At 36.9% G+C, this 17,011-nt stretch overlaps 1 protein-coding gene across 1 annotated transcript in view; it reads left to right on the top strand.

Annotated features, from left to right (window-relative positions):
• Positions 1–1,455: 1,455 nt before the first annotated feature.
• Positions 1,456–17,011, top strand: part of ABCC9 (ATP binding cassette subfamily C member 9) — a 149,620-nt gene continuing 134,064 nt past the window's right edge. Inside the window, exons 1-4 of the mRNA XM_024257212.2 lie at positions 1,456–1,563; positions 1,936–2,050; positions 6,051–6,212; positions 8,774–8,915. Of these exons, the coding sequence (XP_024112980.1) occupies positions 6,071–6,212; positions 8,774–8,915 (284 nt within the window). The 5' untranslated portion in view covers positions 1,456–1,563; positions 1,936–2,050; positions 6,051–6,070. The remainder of the gene's footprint in view (positions 1,564–1,935; positions 2,051–6,050; positions 6,213–8,773; positions 8,916–17,011) is intronic.

The following is a 17,011-nucleotide window of genomic DNA, read 5'->3' as shown; positions in this document are numbered from 1 at the left end:
CCAAAGTTTCTACAATAAGCATGATTTTTAAACATCATTGTAAATGACCTTAATGAATTGTAATATTCTTTTATAATCCTCAAGTAAACTTCATTTTGTGTAGTCACACTCAGAGTTTTCATCTTGGGATTACTGGCACCCCCTAGTTCCAGTTCTTTCTCCACAGATGCCCTGGGGAGCCTCTGGCCTCGCGTCCAGCTTGCTCACCCGGTCTCCCTGGGCTGCATGCATAGTACCAGGATCCTCACCGTTGAAACGCTCTCTTATTTCCCTGCGCCGCTGCAGACAGCTCCAGGGTAAAGTTGTCAAGCGTTCAAAGGCCACAGGAACGGAGTCTTCGGACCCTCCCAGGTTTCGGCCCCATGTGGCCTCGCAGATTCCTAGCGGCCGCGGGTTCAAGTCCCAGCCGCTGACGCAGGCCAGGCACTCACCCGGAAACGCAGCGACCTTCCCAAGAGTGGGGCGCCCGCGGAGAAATCCCCTGGGACTGGCAGGGCTGGAGTCGGCCTGTGTCGCATAGGCCAGGAGACCACCGGTGTTTAGGGTTCAGATCTGGGGACCAGCGCCAGCAGCCCGCAGTCCTGCAGCGGCGCCCCTTGAGGACGGCACGCGGAGCCTCGGGGGCAGCAGTCCGCCCGGCTGACCATCCTTTATTAAAACAGAACAGTTCCTGAAAACAATGCTTATCTCAAGCTGACTCAAAACTGGCTCTTGAGAAAATCCGGTGTTAATTAAAGAGGGTTGTCAGGGACAAAATTCACGGCTTGTGTTTTGCGGGGGAGTGGTTGTGGGGTGATCGTAATATAAACACGTTATCTCGAGAGTTAATTATGTCTCTGGTTGGAAACAGGAGAAGAGGGTGACTGTTTACGCAGTCCATGGGAACCAGCGTCTCACTTTCGGGGACCGTGGGCAAGGGTCGCCCTTCGATAGCGCGGCGGCTGGTCCACCAGAGAAACCAAGTTTTCTAGGTCGCCGGGGAAAAGCGGAAAATTAGACTTGAGCCAGCCTTGCTCCTGTGAGACATTCGTGCACTCATAGCCCAGCAGTGGGTGCCTCTACCTAGAATGAGCCCTTCATTTCCCAGATCCGTTCAGGGGGAAGCAGAGAAATCCCCAAATCCGCTTCCTTACGTGGCTAATAAAGGGGTGCTTACAGAGCACAGAAAAATAAAACAAAAAAACAAAACAAAGAAACAATACCTTGAGTGTTTTGACGTTTGAAAACCCGACTTCGTAGAATCATGGAATCATATTCCAAGTTTCAGTGTCTAATGCAGTTTAGGGGACGCCTATTACTTGGGTTTGTAAAATCGCGGCGTCGCCCGCGCCCCAAGTCAAAGCTGAGCAGAGCAGGGATGGGGAGGGGTCTCCGGCCCCAGGAGCGGCGCGCGGGGCTTCTGCCCAGTTTCCTGCCTCACAGTCGCGGTGTCCGCCCCAGCCCAGAGCAGTTTGTGCAATTTAGAAACTCGATAGGAGGCAGCAGCTGGTCTCCCACCACCCTAAAAATAATCCGCTCCGGCGCACTGCGTGCTTCGCCTAGGGGAGGAAAACTGTCATCGGAGTAAGTGAATCCGTGTCTTTTACATGAATGCCATTTAAACATTTTTAGGAATAACTGTAAGCTGTCGATTTTGAGCTAACATTTCTGCTACCCAAAAACGCCCTCGCACTCTCTCGCACTCTCTCGGCACTTAGCTTTCGCGATCGCTATTTCTAGAATTAAGGGACGAGGCCCGGCTGGAGAAGTGAAGGGGTGGGGATCAGGTTTCCAGTTTTACTTCAAAACTGCGGGCTCCTACTCAAATCAACTGGAAACAGTGAAAGGAGTTATCATTATGAGTTATTATTACCGCCTTTCTTGTAGACAATTCTTGTACTGTTCAAGAAGTAGTTTTCTATCTGCTTAATTTTTGTTACTCTTTGCTTTTTTTAGGAGTTCTGCGTCGGGTTTGAAATTTACATCTTAAGACAGTGTAGGAAGTCGGTGTTTTGAAGGTAGCTCAAGTGCACCGGCAGGGGTTTGAAGCAGCGTGAAGCTATTGCCCAAGGTATTTATTTTTTGCTTTATTTGTTCAGTTTGGGATTTAAAAAAAAATCCCATTGCAGTATCTAAGGAATACCTGCTGAGTAATTTCAACATTTCTTTTGGTGTGGGATGGTACTTCACAGCCACTGAAGAGTAAATGGGTGGATTCAGATCAGGCACTAAGTCAGAAGTCAGTGGTCATTTTTGCCAGTAATTTTCCTACTTGGATCTGTCATAGTTATAGCCATGGTAGCTAGCTAACTAGCTATACATCTTTTAGTTCTTATTTCATGAACTAGGGACTGAATAACTTCAAAGAAGTGATTACAGCATTTGTTTTTGCAAGTGACATCCATCCCGAAGATGCTCTAGATGATGATAAAGCCCTAAGTTCTTTAAAATGTCCCGCTTCTCTTTCATAACATAATTTGGTTAACCTCTAAACGATTAAAGAATGAATCCTTTTATATGTAAGAATGAAAACTTTTATTTAAATTTAGCACGTTTTCTCCAGGTGTTACCAGCATTTTAAACTCTCTGCAATTGCTATTCGATCAGAACTAAGGCTTTCTGCTAAGTGAACAGGAAGGAAGACAAGTTTTCACTTGCTTTACTTGTAGTCTATTTCCAAAGGACAGGGCTGGCCATAATAAATGGTGTATCTTATATGCCTCAGCACTTAAATGTGTTTTTAGAATTAAATCAGATAACTACTGTTCGTGTCTTGCAGAGGAACCAACAGACTGGATAGGTCAGGTATTATATTCACCAACTAAATCCAAAATGTGTATGTTCTAGATGTGTGGAATTTCATGTAACGCATTTCGAGGAATAAAAACACTGAGGGTGCGATTCTTGCCTTGAAATCATAAGTTAGACAATTAGGAGTATTTCTATTTTATGTTTTCTGCTCTGTAGACGTACATTAGAAGCAAAATTTCACTTCGATCTTTGTTTTTAAAGTTTATTCAGTCAAGTTCTCCAACTCTATCAACTCTCATAAACAACTGAGCACATTTCGATGGCTTATGCTTGTGGAAAGGGAAACATTATATCTCCCCATCTGCCCTCCCTTCTCTCTCTCTCCTTGATGCTTGGGCCTCCCTCAGTGCTTAGCTGAATCTAAACAGCTCCAGAAGGGGTGGAGCTGAAGGATGTCAGGTGACAGAGTTTAGCCAGCAAGAACAGCGATTTATACTCTTTCCCAAACATTCACAATTGAACCTGGTGTCTGGGAGGGAAACATTAAATGGCAATTGGAAATTTAAGAATTAGAAATGTGGATTGAATAAAATGCCTTTGATAAACACAATAATCATCAATATATCAGCAATAAGTTTACTGCCTCCCTCTTTTTGTCCATGTTGGATTGTAATGGAGGCTGGCTGTTGGAGTGCCACATGGACTCTGGATGTTGGATAAGGAGACTACAGGTTAAAGGGAAAGGATAAAGGAGGAATCAAAAGAAAAGGTGAAAGGAGACATTCGGTAAGGTAATGGACAGGTTCAGAGCCGGCCGGAAATGCGAAGTTAGAGTTTATGGCAGACAGAAAAATCATTCTAAAGCGTTTACTGTACCAACTTGAAGTTTACACTTTTGTATGATTGTATCATTGCTTATTTTCCTATCTTTTAGATCATATACCCCTACAATATACCCACAGCTACTGAGACTACTGTAATCTGATTCATATAGTCTAAAACCACAGGCACTGTTTCTGACGTGCACCATTGGATTCCTAGTAACTAGCACGTGGTTAACATCAATAAGTGTTTTTACAGTTAATTAGTTAATGGCATAGAATTCCAGATATCTTGTATATGTCTGAAAATGTTCTTAAATTTTTCAGGTGATTGTACTTCTCTGAGATTTTCTTTCCAGTTACACACAACATTTACCCAAAGGCGATTTAATTGGTAGATTTCAGGATTGATTAAACACCAGGCAAGCAATGCTTATAGCTAATGAAGGGTGTAATTTGCAAAGCAGCAGGTTATACTTTAGCATCTACCTGAATTATACTAGTTTATAAATGTGGCCAACTGGAATATTATAATTTTGGATAAGATTATAAAAGTTGCTAAAGTAAAAATTATTTTCTAGTTTGTGCGAGGAAAGTTTATATATGTCTTTCAATTAAGAGTGGGCTTTAAGTTTTCTTTTTATCATTTCTACTAAATAAAGGAAGTAGTCTAAAAAGTTTCATTACTAGCTATTAGTTTTTAGTTTTGTTTTTGTCTGTCTTTGCCAGAAATATGTCTAACATACACCTATAAATTAATAACTTCCATTTTGCTGTTGTTTAAAAACTTCAAGTCCCTTTTATTCTTTTATCCAGATTAAAACCTTAATAGCTTGTTAGAATTTACCAAGTGTATAACTTCACCTTGAGTTTTTGAAAATACAACTTTTTTTAAAAAAGATGAGGGAAAGACTCAACTAGAGAGCATATCAATTATTTATTATAAAAAGAGCTTATCAGGAACAATATGTGAGATGCATTCTGTATAAGTATTTAAGATTGTAAATACACAGACTCTTTAGCTGAGGCATTCATATAATGCTTTATAAAACCTTTGCTTGAAATTTGATTTCTCTAATAATTCACCTACCATTGACAATCTTTTCTGTATAACACTCTGTTTTTTCCTAGGAAAAGTATTGTTTGTGACCATTGCTAAATCAATTATCAATGAAAGGAAAGAAAGAAAAGGTACTATGCTAGTTAATAAAATTTTTGCCAGCCTTTTGTAATGCAACTCAGAATCCAGTGTGACATAAATATAGAAAGGAAACTAGGTCTAGTGAGGTTAAAATCTTAAACTGCTACTTGTTTTAAAGAATAGATACGATACTTTCTTTAAAAAGCAGGTTGGAGGTTGTGTAATACAGTGGAAAGAAATAGTTTATAAGTCAGACATTTGGGTGTGGATGTGGCCGCTCTACTGGTTCGCAAGTTACTGAACTTATCTGGACCTCAGTATCCTCCACTGTAAAAGATGAATTACAAGGTTGTTCTGAGGATTTAAGATATGCAAAGTGCCCAGAATTTAAATAAGTAGTAGGCATTATAAAATAAGTTTTCAGAATGTCAAAGATTTTCCTGGAATTTCACAGCAGTATTTTGATGGAGCAGACCTTTGCTCATCTCCCATCTGTTTGGGCACAGCAATAATAAAGAACTATTTAACATGTAAGTGTGAGCACGTCACTCCTCTGCCCCAGAATCCCCAGTGGCCCACTTCACTAAGAGGAGAAGCCGCAATCCTGACAATGACTTACAAAGCACAGTGTGATCTTGTCGTCTGTTTTCTGTCTAAACTCATCTACTTCCACTCATGGAGTACCAATTTCCAGTTAAAAGGCATCCTGTGTGCGTTTCAAACTTGAGTAGAGTGTATTTCATGTGAGAATATTCTAACTATGGAATCTGAGTAATTTCACTGACTTGTCATTTGAGTTAGTTTTAATTCATCTTGAGCATTTGATTTTTAATATTCTTCAGGGAAAGACTGATTACTGTTAGCCATTACTGCATGCACACTGGTCTCTGTATATTAGTATTTCCCACAACTAGTGAAATGTTTCAGCAAACTTTGTCACAGTTTACTGAACAACTTTAGTTGTTTATTAGTACATTTTCAGTGAGTATGGGAAAATATTTGAAATGATATCATTTTGACTTTTTAGTCATTGGTTCAATTTTTTTCTCCTTTTTCTTAATATATGACCATTTTTGTTCTTTGAAAGCATTTTAGTCAGTCATTTGAGGTACTACTATAGGTAGATATTAATTATAATACATTTTTCTCTGGAAGTAAAAGCTATGGAAAAGAAGATCTCATAGGACATATTTTATAAGAAACCTTCAAGTTGCTTTGGCAGAGTTTCTTATTTCCTCAGCTATGGAAATAAAAGGGATTAATTTTATGATATAGCCCCCTATTCAAGGCTTTAATGATTTTATGAACAAGAGTTTACTAATAAGAGGATTTTTCTTTCTCATTTCTCTCCCTTTTAGAGTAAACCATATAAGAAGAAATGAGCCTTTCATTTTGTGGTAACAACATTTCTTCATATAATATCAATGATGGTGTATTACAAAATTCCTGCTTTGTGGATGCCCTCAACCTGGTCCCTCATGTCTTTCTGTTGTTTATCACTTTTCCAATATTGTTTATTGGTAAGTAATCTAATATCTTATGTTGTACCACTTGATGTTTATATATCTCGCTAATGGCTGAGATTTGGGATAATGTTGACTTAATTTCTGTAACATGGAAGCTGATGGCTGTGAGAAATGAATAAGCAAGTATTTTGTGTTTTTCAAACATATATTTTTGACAGGTGATCTTCCGTAGGTGAAATTGAGGTCACATGCTTGCTTAGGCATGGCCTTCAGGTAGCAGCAGCAGGTTTTTAAAAAGAAGGAAAGAGAAATATATGAGATAGATCTACAGCATTAGTTGAGCACTTACTTTGGGTTAGGTAAAGGGAATGGAAAATGAATAAAAGAGTACTCGCCTTCAGGGAATAGTCCAGTGGGGCAGATGTGTTAAAGTCATGAGAAATGACTATGCCACATTTTAAGCCTATTTACAAGCACAGGAACAAATTAACCTGCTGAAACAACTCACTCTTTGGAGGTGGTGGGGAAGATAGTGAGTGACATGTTTGAGGAACTGGAAGATGCCAAGCATGCAAGTTACAGTGGGAGTGATGAGGTTGTGCTTTATGTAGAAAGAGGACATTCATAAAGAATTTGGAAAGAAGTTAATAATACAGTTTTGTCCATTATTTTACAGTTTACATATGTACAAAATCTGATAATTAAGGGCAATTATGAATAATTTGTATAACTTACCCAAACAGACCCTTTAACTTTTTAAAAATTATGAAGTATTTTGATACCTAAAATGATGGAGATTAATATAATAAACATCCATTGAGCCTACCAACGCTCATCTAAAGAATATAGAAATAAGAATGAAAGGACCTCTCTCTGCACACCATTTTCTGGTCTTGTGACTCTTTCCATATCCTACGTTCCTATCTTTTCACAGGAGGCAACCACTATTTTGAGTTGATTGTGTTTAATTTTTTCATGCATGATATTTTTCCAATTAAATGAATGAAAAAGTTTTCAGATGCATTTTCGTAAGAAAACTAGCAAAATTTAATGATCTGCTTTAAGGGAATGTTTGAAAATCATTCATATGCTTTTATTTATTCATTCAACAAACATCAATTGAGAGGATACTATGTGCTTGGCGTTATTCTAAGAGGGATTAAAGAACTCATCATATGGTATATACGCAGGCCAACGTAACTCTTGGTACATAGTTATGTTAAACAAATGTACAGATGCTAAATATATTGAGACCAGAATGGCCATATGTAGAAACATCAGTCTTTGTTTATGTAGTATTATTTGTAGGCCATGAAGAATGCCCTTTGGCCAAAAGTAGAAAAATGGATTTTTTAACTGTAATTCCACAATTAATCATTCCCCAATTATTGACATCTGGTTAACTTTTTGAGAGCAAGAACAGTGACATTCCATTTTGTATCCCTAGCATCCAGCACAGAGGCTGGCACCAGGGTATTTGAATAGAATAGAATTTGAGGGGACATTGTTAAAGGGAAATAGAAAAATTTCAGACTTTTCATTTATGACATTGGCTACTTGAATTAGTGAAGGATCATAAATCAATCTTAAAAACTATCAGGTACTAGAAAAATCATAAGGTTGCAAAAAAGAGACACAGAATTTGCCTATGGGAGTTTACAGCATAAGTTCTAGTAGAATATATGAAATATAACTAACCTTCCAATGATGAATAAATTGAAAACAACTAAGACATCAATACTCATTTCAAATAAAAGGGGCATCTGCTGCCTATACAGAAATTCTTTCCTGCATTTGTTCTTGAAGTAGGCGGGGCTTTTTTTTCTACAGTCAAAAAAATGAGAAAAAAGGGGAACAAAAGGAGACAAAAGTGGGGCCTCCTAGCACACCCCATATGAACCAGTATTACTCTATGTAGTAACTAAACTATATAGTAGTTTAGGGAGGAAACCATCAGAATTTTACTAACATATAACCTTGAATTTTTTTCTTCAGTGGCAAGCTAAGGGGGGACCTATAATGGTTTTGAGATCACTTAAAAGCTCATCATCAAGAACTTTAGCTTTCTTTGAGAAAAGTATCAGTACTACTTGTTGAATAATAGTGCCTGCCTAGTCATACATAACAATTTTTCTCATATGATATGCATATGATTAAGAGTTGACTCAACTAATGAGTCCTGTATTTTGTAACCAAATATGTCTTTTCTTGATTTGTCCCCTTGTAGATTTCATGTCTTCAAAGATTTTCTACACCAAATTTCATGTATTATTATCATCAACTTATTTCCTTTTGAATTAATCAGAAAGCTGTCAGGAAGAGCTTCTGATTAGCATGAGGTAGAACCATGTTCTCATCCAGAGTTGGTATTATTCCTGAGTAATGCCACAAATGTTAATGTGTTAGCCTGGGTAGTCTTGTAAAAGTTAATTGTAATTTTTTTGAATAATGAAAATAGACTAGGATTTCCATTGCTATTCGAGAAAGTATTAAGTCTTCAGGACCACCCCCCCTACCCTGCCTTAAAGCTTATCATAATTTAAATTATGTTTATTACAATTGAGCCTTTGGTTTATGTCTTTTTTTTTTTTAACTTTTCTCTCTTTTTTTTCCAGGGTGGGGGAGCCAAAGCTCAAAAGTACAAATTCACCACAACACATGGCTTCATTTTCCGGGACATAACCTGAGATGGATTCTTACATTCGCTCTCCTGTTTGTGCATGTCTGTGAAATAGCAGAAGGCATTGTTTCAGACTCGTAAGTGATCTAACTTAAATAATACCACTGCAATATACCAGTGGGTATATTGATTACACAAGTTCACATCTTTGTAACTTGTGCTTATAAATGTGCTTTATTTTTTTTAGACTTTTTAAACTTTATTTATGAATATCTTTTTGTTTTGTTTTGTTTTATTATGATTATACTTTAAGTTTTAGGGTACATGTGCACAACGTGCAGGTTTCTTACATATGTATACATGTGCAATGTTGGTGTGCTGCACCCATTAACTCGTCATTTAGCATTAGGTGTATCTCCTAATGCTATCCCTCCCCCCTCCCACCACCCCACAACAGTCCCTGGTGTGTGATGTTCCTCTTCCTGTGTCCATGTGTTCTCATTGTTCAATTCCCACCTATGAGTGAGAACATGCGCTGTTTGGTTTTTTGTCCTTGCAATAGTTTGCTGAGAATGATGGTTTCCAGCTTCATCCATGTCCCTACAAAGGACATGAACTCATCATTTTTTTATGGCTGCATAGTATTCCATGGTGTATATGTGCCACATTTTCTTAATCCAGTCTATCATTGTTGGACATTTGGGTTGGTTCCAAGTCTTTGCTATTGTGAATAGTACCACAATAAACATACATGTACATGTGTCTTTATAGCAGCATGATTTATAATCCTTTGGGTATATACCCAGTAAGGGGATGGCTGGGTCAAATGGTATTTCTAGTTCTAGATCCCTGAGGAATCGCCACACCAACTTCCACAATGGTTGAACTAGTTTACAGTCCCACCAACTGTGTAAAAGTGTTCCTATTTCTCCACATCCTCTCCAGCACCTGTTGTTTCCTGACTTTTTAATGATTGCCATTCTAACTGGTGTGAGATGGTATCTCATTGTGGTTTTGATTTGCATTTCTCTTATGGCCAGTGATGATGAGCATTTCTTCATGTGTTTTTTGGCTGCATAAATGTCTTCTTTTGAGAAGTGTCTGTTCATATCTTTTGCCAAATGTGCTTTATATTTTTTGCTTTCTGATCCATGTAGCTCTTGCAGGAAGTTCTTATGTCTTTTTCAACTTTTTAATGTTAAAAATAGGTATAAATGGAAAGATTGTCTACATTTACACATAGGTCTAATAGCTATATACTTATGTTAATATATTAATTATTTCTCAGATTTTTCCATTTATTTTGTAAAGAAGCAAAGACAGATGAATCAGGATGAATGAGTCTGAGAATCAGTGAGGATAGAGCCATAAATTGATGCAAAGCACAAAACTATTTGAAAATCAAGATTTGTAATAAAACCAATTTTTTAAACTTTTATTTTAAGTTCAGGGGTACAAGTGCATGTTTATTATGCAGGTAAACTTGCGTCACGGAGGTTTGTTGTACAGATTATTTCATCACCCAGTATTAATCCTAGTACCCATTAGTTGTTTTTCCTGATCCTCTCCCTCCTCCCACCCTTCACCCTCCAAAAAGCCCCACTGTGTGTTGTTTCCCTCTGTGTATCCATGTGTTCTCATCATTTAGCTCCCACTTATAAGTGAGAACACGTGGTATTTGGTTTTCTGTTCCTGTGTTAGTTTGCTAAGAATAATGGCCTCCAGCTCCATCCATGTGCCTGCAAAGGAAATGATCTTGTCGTTTTTTTCTGGCTGCATAGTATTCCATAGTGTATATGTACCACATTTTCTTTATCCTGTCTATCATTGATGGACATTTAGGTTGATTCCATGTCTTTGCTATTGTGAGTAGTGCTGCAATGAACATACGCATGCATGCTTGTGTCTTTATAATAGAATGATTTATATTCCCATTAACCAGTAATGGGATTGCTGGGTCAAATGGTATTTCTGTTTTTTGGCCTTTGAGGAATCACCACACTGTCTTCAATGTGGTGAACTAATGGCTAAACTAATTTACACTCCAACAAACGGTGCATAAGTATTCCATTTTCTCCACAACCTCACCAACATCTGTTATTTTTTGACTTCTTAATTGTAGCCATTTGACTGGTATGAGATGGTATCTCATTGTGGTTTTTACTTGCATTTCTCTAATGATCAAGGATGTTGAGCTTTTCTCCATATGATTGTTGGCCGTGTGTGTGTCTTCTTTAGGAAAGTGTCTGTTCATGTCCTTTGCCCACTTTTATGTGGGGTTGTTTGTTTTTTTCTTGTAAATTTGTGTAAGTTCCTTATAGATGCTGGATATTACATCTTTGTTGGATGCATAGTTTGCAAAAAATTTCTCCCATTTTGTAGGTTGTCTTTTTACTCTGTTGATAGTTTCTTTTGCTGTGCAGGAGCTCTTTAGTTTAATTAGATCCAATTTGTCAATTTTTGCTTTTGTTGCAATTGTTTTTGGCATCTTTGCCATGGAATCTTTGCTCATACCTATGTCCTGAATGGTATTGCTTAGGTTGTCTTCCAGGATTTTATAGTTTTGAAAACCCATATTTTTAAAGGAATGTTATTATTTTTATAAAATAAGATGTTTGTATTAGGCAGTTAAAATATAATGAATTGTATTTATAAACTTGAACATAATCTGGTGAAAATATTTTTCTTATATAGTAACAAAATAAACTCAAGAATAGGAAAATTTTGATTATGAAATTATGCTAAATGGTGTAACTTTCATTGAGGAGTTAATATTAGAAGGCCTTTAAATTTTTTGACAGGAAAGTCTAAAATTTATTTTCTTCTTATTGAACTGGAACCTCCCTGACATCTGTTTATGTTTTCTGTTGCAATTAACAAGGAATGAAACTTCTAAGCATTTGTCATGGAACCAACTATTTTGTGATGTTTTATGAGGGCTTTTTGCATATATGTGCATGTCTTAATTTCTGATAAAAAGAAAAATTAGAGACTCTAATAGATACCATCCCTCCAGACATTTAGAAGCTTAATTGGATATTATCTTATTGGTAACTGTTTAAAATGCTGGTATATTTATATTAGCATAGCCAATTCTAGGCTTAATTTTTATACAGTAGCATTTAGGCTACTGTATCTGTTTATATGCGTATGTATAAAGTAGAAGATAGATCATCCAATATTTTTTTGAAACTTGACATCATGTGGACAAGCAGAACTCCTCTGGTTGATATGCAGATTCAGTCAGGTCCTCACAAAACACAGACTGAACTCACAATAATAATGATATATCCTAATGGTAGAAACTTGTTTGTAGTGGTCATGATAAAAGAGGTCCTAAAAACTGGTAAAAATACAGCCTTGATTCTGTGTTATGCTCTTCTACTCTTTAGGTATAGACTTCTCCTTACCCTTTTTATCCAGGCTTTTTGAAACGTCATCTTCTAGTTACTTTTTTTTTTTTTTAAATAAAGGAAAAAGGTTTAATCGACTCATAATTCCACATGGCTGGGGAGACCTTAGGAAACTTACAATCATGGCAGAAAGAGAAGCAAACAATTCCTTCTTCATATGGTGGCAGGAGAGAGAAGTCCAGAGCAAAGAGGGGAAAAGACCCTTAAAAAACCATCAGATCTCATGAGAACTCACTGATAATGTTGAGAACAGCATGGGTGAATTGCTGCCATTGTCTAATCACCTCCCATGAGGTCCCTCCCCCAACACATGGGAATTACAATTTGGATTACAATTCAAGGTGAGATTTAGGGTGGGGACACAGCCAAACCATATCATAGCTCAATTTAATTTTTAAATTTAAATGTGCTTCTATATTTTTAGCAAATAAAGCTTACATTGTCTGAAATCAGGTACTTTAAAAAATATGAACTATTTTTTTCTAGAGCAGTTTTAGGTTTACAGCAAAATTGAGTGGAAAATAGAGAGATTCCCTATATACGTCTTTCCCCCACGTATGCCCACTCTTCCCTGCTATCAAAACTCCCAGTATATACCCATATAATTTCTTAGTAATCTGCATTTAAGGTGCCTCTAAGTTTTTTCATGGCCAAATAGATCATTTCATTTTAGTGCTGAATGATATTCTATTGTCTGGCAATACTACCATTTATTTATCCATTTGCCCACTGAAGGGCATCTGGATTGCTTCTAATTTTTGGCAATTATCAAAAAAACTGCTATAAACATTTCTATGCACATTTGCACATATTGTGTAGACATAAATTTTCAACTCATTTGTGCTGGAAAGTCCTATTCCACCTTCCTACTCCAGTGGCCTATAATTCTGTGACATTATCTATGCTGAGAGGATCTAGTTTTACAGATGAGACCTAAGATTATCTGTGTATAACATGACCTCCTCCATGCCAATCATTTAACTTCTTTCCTTCCTCCTTTCAGAGGTCTGCTTTATTGAAAAGCTCATTTGTAAAAAAAAATTTGAATTTTTATAGTGCTATATAGATCTGTTTATTGACTACTTGGGCAGTGTTACACTTTTATAATTATCCTAACTTTACAATACATATCGGAAGAATGGTATGGTTCCATATTATATAGAAATATGACATCAATAACCTGTAGAATAAAGATAATTTTCAAAACTTTCTGTCACTTATCTGGATTAAGAAAATGTGGCACATATACACCATGGAATACTATGCAGCCATAAAAAATGATGAGTTCATGTCCTTTGTAGGGACATGGATGAAGCTGGAAACCATCATTCTCAGCAAACTATTGCAAGGACAAAAAGCCAAGCACCACATGTTCTCACTCATAGGTGGGAACTGAACAATGAGAACACTTGGACACAAGAAGGGGAACATCATACACTGGGGCCTGTCTTGGGGTGGGGGGAGGGGGGAGGGATAGCATTAGGAGATATACCTAATGTAAATGATGAGTTAATAGGTGCAGCACACTAACATGGCACATGTATACATATGTAAGAAACCTGCACGTTGTGCACATGTACCCTAGAACTTAAAGTATAATAAAAATATATATATATTAAAAAAATTAATACCCAGTACAAATCAATTGACAATATCTAAAATTTTATAATAAAGAAAGAGGAATGATAACACACTCTTCTAGTTACTTCTAAATCCAAACATTTAGTTTTGGTTTTTCTCTTGCCCCATCTTATTCTGGAAACTGCTTCTGTAAGAATCTTCATGATTATTAATGACAACTAATGGAGACTCTTTTGTCTTTATCAAAATTATTACTTATGACACTGCTGATCACTCCATCTTTCTTTTTCTAAATAAAACCTGTATGAATTATTTACTTAATATATGACAAATGCTCATTACAATTAGAAAAACAATGCAAAAGCTTTCCTAATAGAATATTTGATTTTGTTTTTTGTAATACAAGCATTTAAAGCTAGTAATTTTTCATTTGGAACATCCTTTGTTCTGCATTAGTTTTTGTTCTCCTTTTTATTTCTACCTGTGATTCCAGTTTAGACACTCTCCTAGGTTTAGGAATCCTTTTCAGTTTGCTCTTTTGTTTAATTTGATTGGTTTATTACTAAAGCATGTAGTTTGTAAAATGATTACTCTTTACAGTTTATTAACATTTTTATTATAGTCAAATACTTCATTATTTTATAAATATTTAATTAGTATTAGAAAGTAATATATACACTTTGTAGGAGACAAAATTTTATTGCGTTTACTGATCGTATTACTGAAGTTCTATATGTTGCTTGTTTTTATACTATTTAATCTGTCAAATTCTAAAAGCAGCGTATTAAAATCTTCACTATTACTGTGTTTTTATTAGGTTTTTATTTGTATCATTTTCTGTCTTTTGAAATGATTTCTTTCACCTTCGCAATATAATACTTTAACAATTTCTTTCTAATGTTCTGACTAAAGATTTTCTGCTGTAATGGGACATATGTGCTCCTACCAAGCCATCGAGGTGTGCAAATCATACTCTAAAAAGAACATAGCTTAAGGGAAAAAAATAGCGTTGGAAGATCATTCAAAACCTATGCAAATTTGTAAATAGAGAACTAACAAAATAACAGCAATCCTATAAAAATACTAGCATGGTTAAAAGACATGTTAAATCCCTAATAAAGGAGTACCACAATAAGTACAAAACTTTATTGTAGTGGCTATTATCTTTACTAAATCTTTGTTATTGCTTCCCTTAGTAATGGTTTGTCATTCTTTTTCTAAAATCTTAAATTGACTTTTAAATTTATTTATTATAATTATTTCTTATCAAACCTGTTTAAGGTTATAAACTTTCTTGTGAGTATGTTTGTGACCACATTTTACAGGATTGGATAGGGAGTGTGGTCACTTTAAAATTTCCTAAATATTAGTAAGTGAATTTTGGTTTCCTTCCTTCCTTCCTTCCTTCCTTCCTTTCTTCCTCCCTCCCTCCCTTCCTCTTTTCTTTTTCTTTCTTTCTTCTTTCCTTCCTTCCTTTCTTCCTCCCTCCCTTCCTCTTTTCTTTCTTTTTTTCTTTCTTCTTTCCTTCCCTTCCCTTTCCTTCCTTTCTTCCTTCCTCCCTCCCTTCCTCTTTTCTTTCTTTTTCTTTCTTCTTTCCTTCCTTCCTTCCTTTGTTCCTCCCTCCCTTCCTCTTTTCTTTCTTTCTTTTTTTCTTTCTTCTTTCCTTCCCTTCCCTTTCCTTCCTTCCTTCCTTCCTTCCTTCCTTCCTTCCTTCCTCCCTTCCTTCCTTCCTTTCCCCCTTCCATCCCCTCCCCTCCCCTTCCTTTCCTTTCCTTCTTTTTTTGAGACAGAGTCTTGCTCTGTTGCCCAGGCTGGAGTGCAGCCACGTGATCTTGGTTCACTGCAATGTCTGCCTTCCGGGTCCAAGCGATCCTCCTGCCTCAGTCCCCCGAGTAGCTGGGGTCACAGGCATGCGGCACCACACATGGCTAATTTTTGTATTTTTAATAGAGACGGAGTTTCACCATGTTGCCCAGGCTGTTCTCAAACTCCTGGCCTCAAGTGATCTGCCCACCTCGGCCTTGCTAAGTGCAGGGATTACACGCGTAAGCCACCACGTCCAGCTGGATTCTTTCTTTGATTCAATAGTCAGAGAATATTAGAGCATTTCCTAATTTCTGTACTGACAAATTATCTATTTTTTCCTCTGATGATTTTGATCTATTTACAGGAGGTGGTAGGTGGTTTTTAAGCGCTACCATACTACTTTCACATTTTTATCACTATGTCTATATTAATGATTCCAAATTACATCACTGATCATGTTCCAAATCTCTACAGACACTTACAATTCCATTTGCATGCTTATTAGACAGCTTCACAATCCATAAATGTCTAGTGAAACTTATTAGCTCCTCTTTCCAATCTGCTCATCCTCTTAAAATCTTATTTGGTCACACAGCCATCCACACAGACACCCTAGGAATTATCTTCTACTTCTCTATTGCCATCATCCTCATACCCTAATGCTGGTAAACTCCTGTCCATTTTAACAATCAATCTTTTCCAAATGTATTATTTCCTCCATGTTACTGCTGCCAAAGCTGAAGTCAGACCTTTATCATCTGTCACCTGACTTTATACCAATAGTTTCCTAACTGCTTTTCTTCCTTCCATTTCTCTCCCTCCACTACAAACTCATGTATTACCAACCAACTTCCTTATCCACATGACTGCTAGAGCTATCCATTTAAAACAAATCTGATCATACCGCTTACCTATTCAAGTGTTTCAGTTTTCCACAGGTTGAGATGCCAGCCTCTTACCATGGCATACAAAGCCTTCCATGATACATTCTATCTTAAACTTTCTGTTTCAAGAATATTATTCTTGAATATTCAAAATTGGAATTTTGAACATGTTGTATTGTTTCATGCTTCTATGTATTTGCACAGTCTGTTCCTTTTTTAAAATGACCGTTTTCCTGACCAGTGGATTCCTTTTCATATTTCAGTTCCCATTGTCAGCCATACCTCTCCTGGAATGACTTTCTCAGTGTTCTCCTTTCCCCCAATCTTGAACTAGTCACTCTCTTCTCTGTACCATTTATGTACTAATATCTTCAAGTAATTTGAGAAAAGCAAAGTGTTTCACTCTGAGGCATTATTAATGCCAGTGGAGTTGAGAGCCGTCCACTATGCACATCTGGTCTGGAATCACTGGCTCACCTGGTGATCTCTGTTGCCTTCAGAGTGAAGTCTATTCTCCTTGCAGTCATGCTGAATTGCTTGCAATACCCT

The sequence above is a fragment of the Pongo abelii genome, chromosome 10, assembly GCF_028885655.2.
Source record: "Pongo abelii isolate AG06213 chromosome 10, NHGRI_mPonAbe1-v2.0_pri, whole genome shotgun sequence".
NCBI classification, from domain to species: domain Eukaryota; kingdom Metazoa; phylum Chordata; class Mammalia; order Primates; family Hominidae; genus Pongo; species Pongo abelii.
The sequence above is the reverse complement of the archived record's forward strand: the minus strand, read 5'-3'. Positions and strand labels throughout refer to the sequence as shown.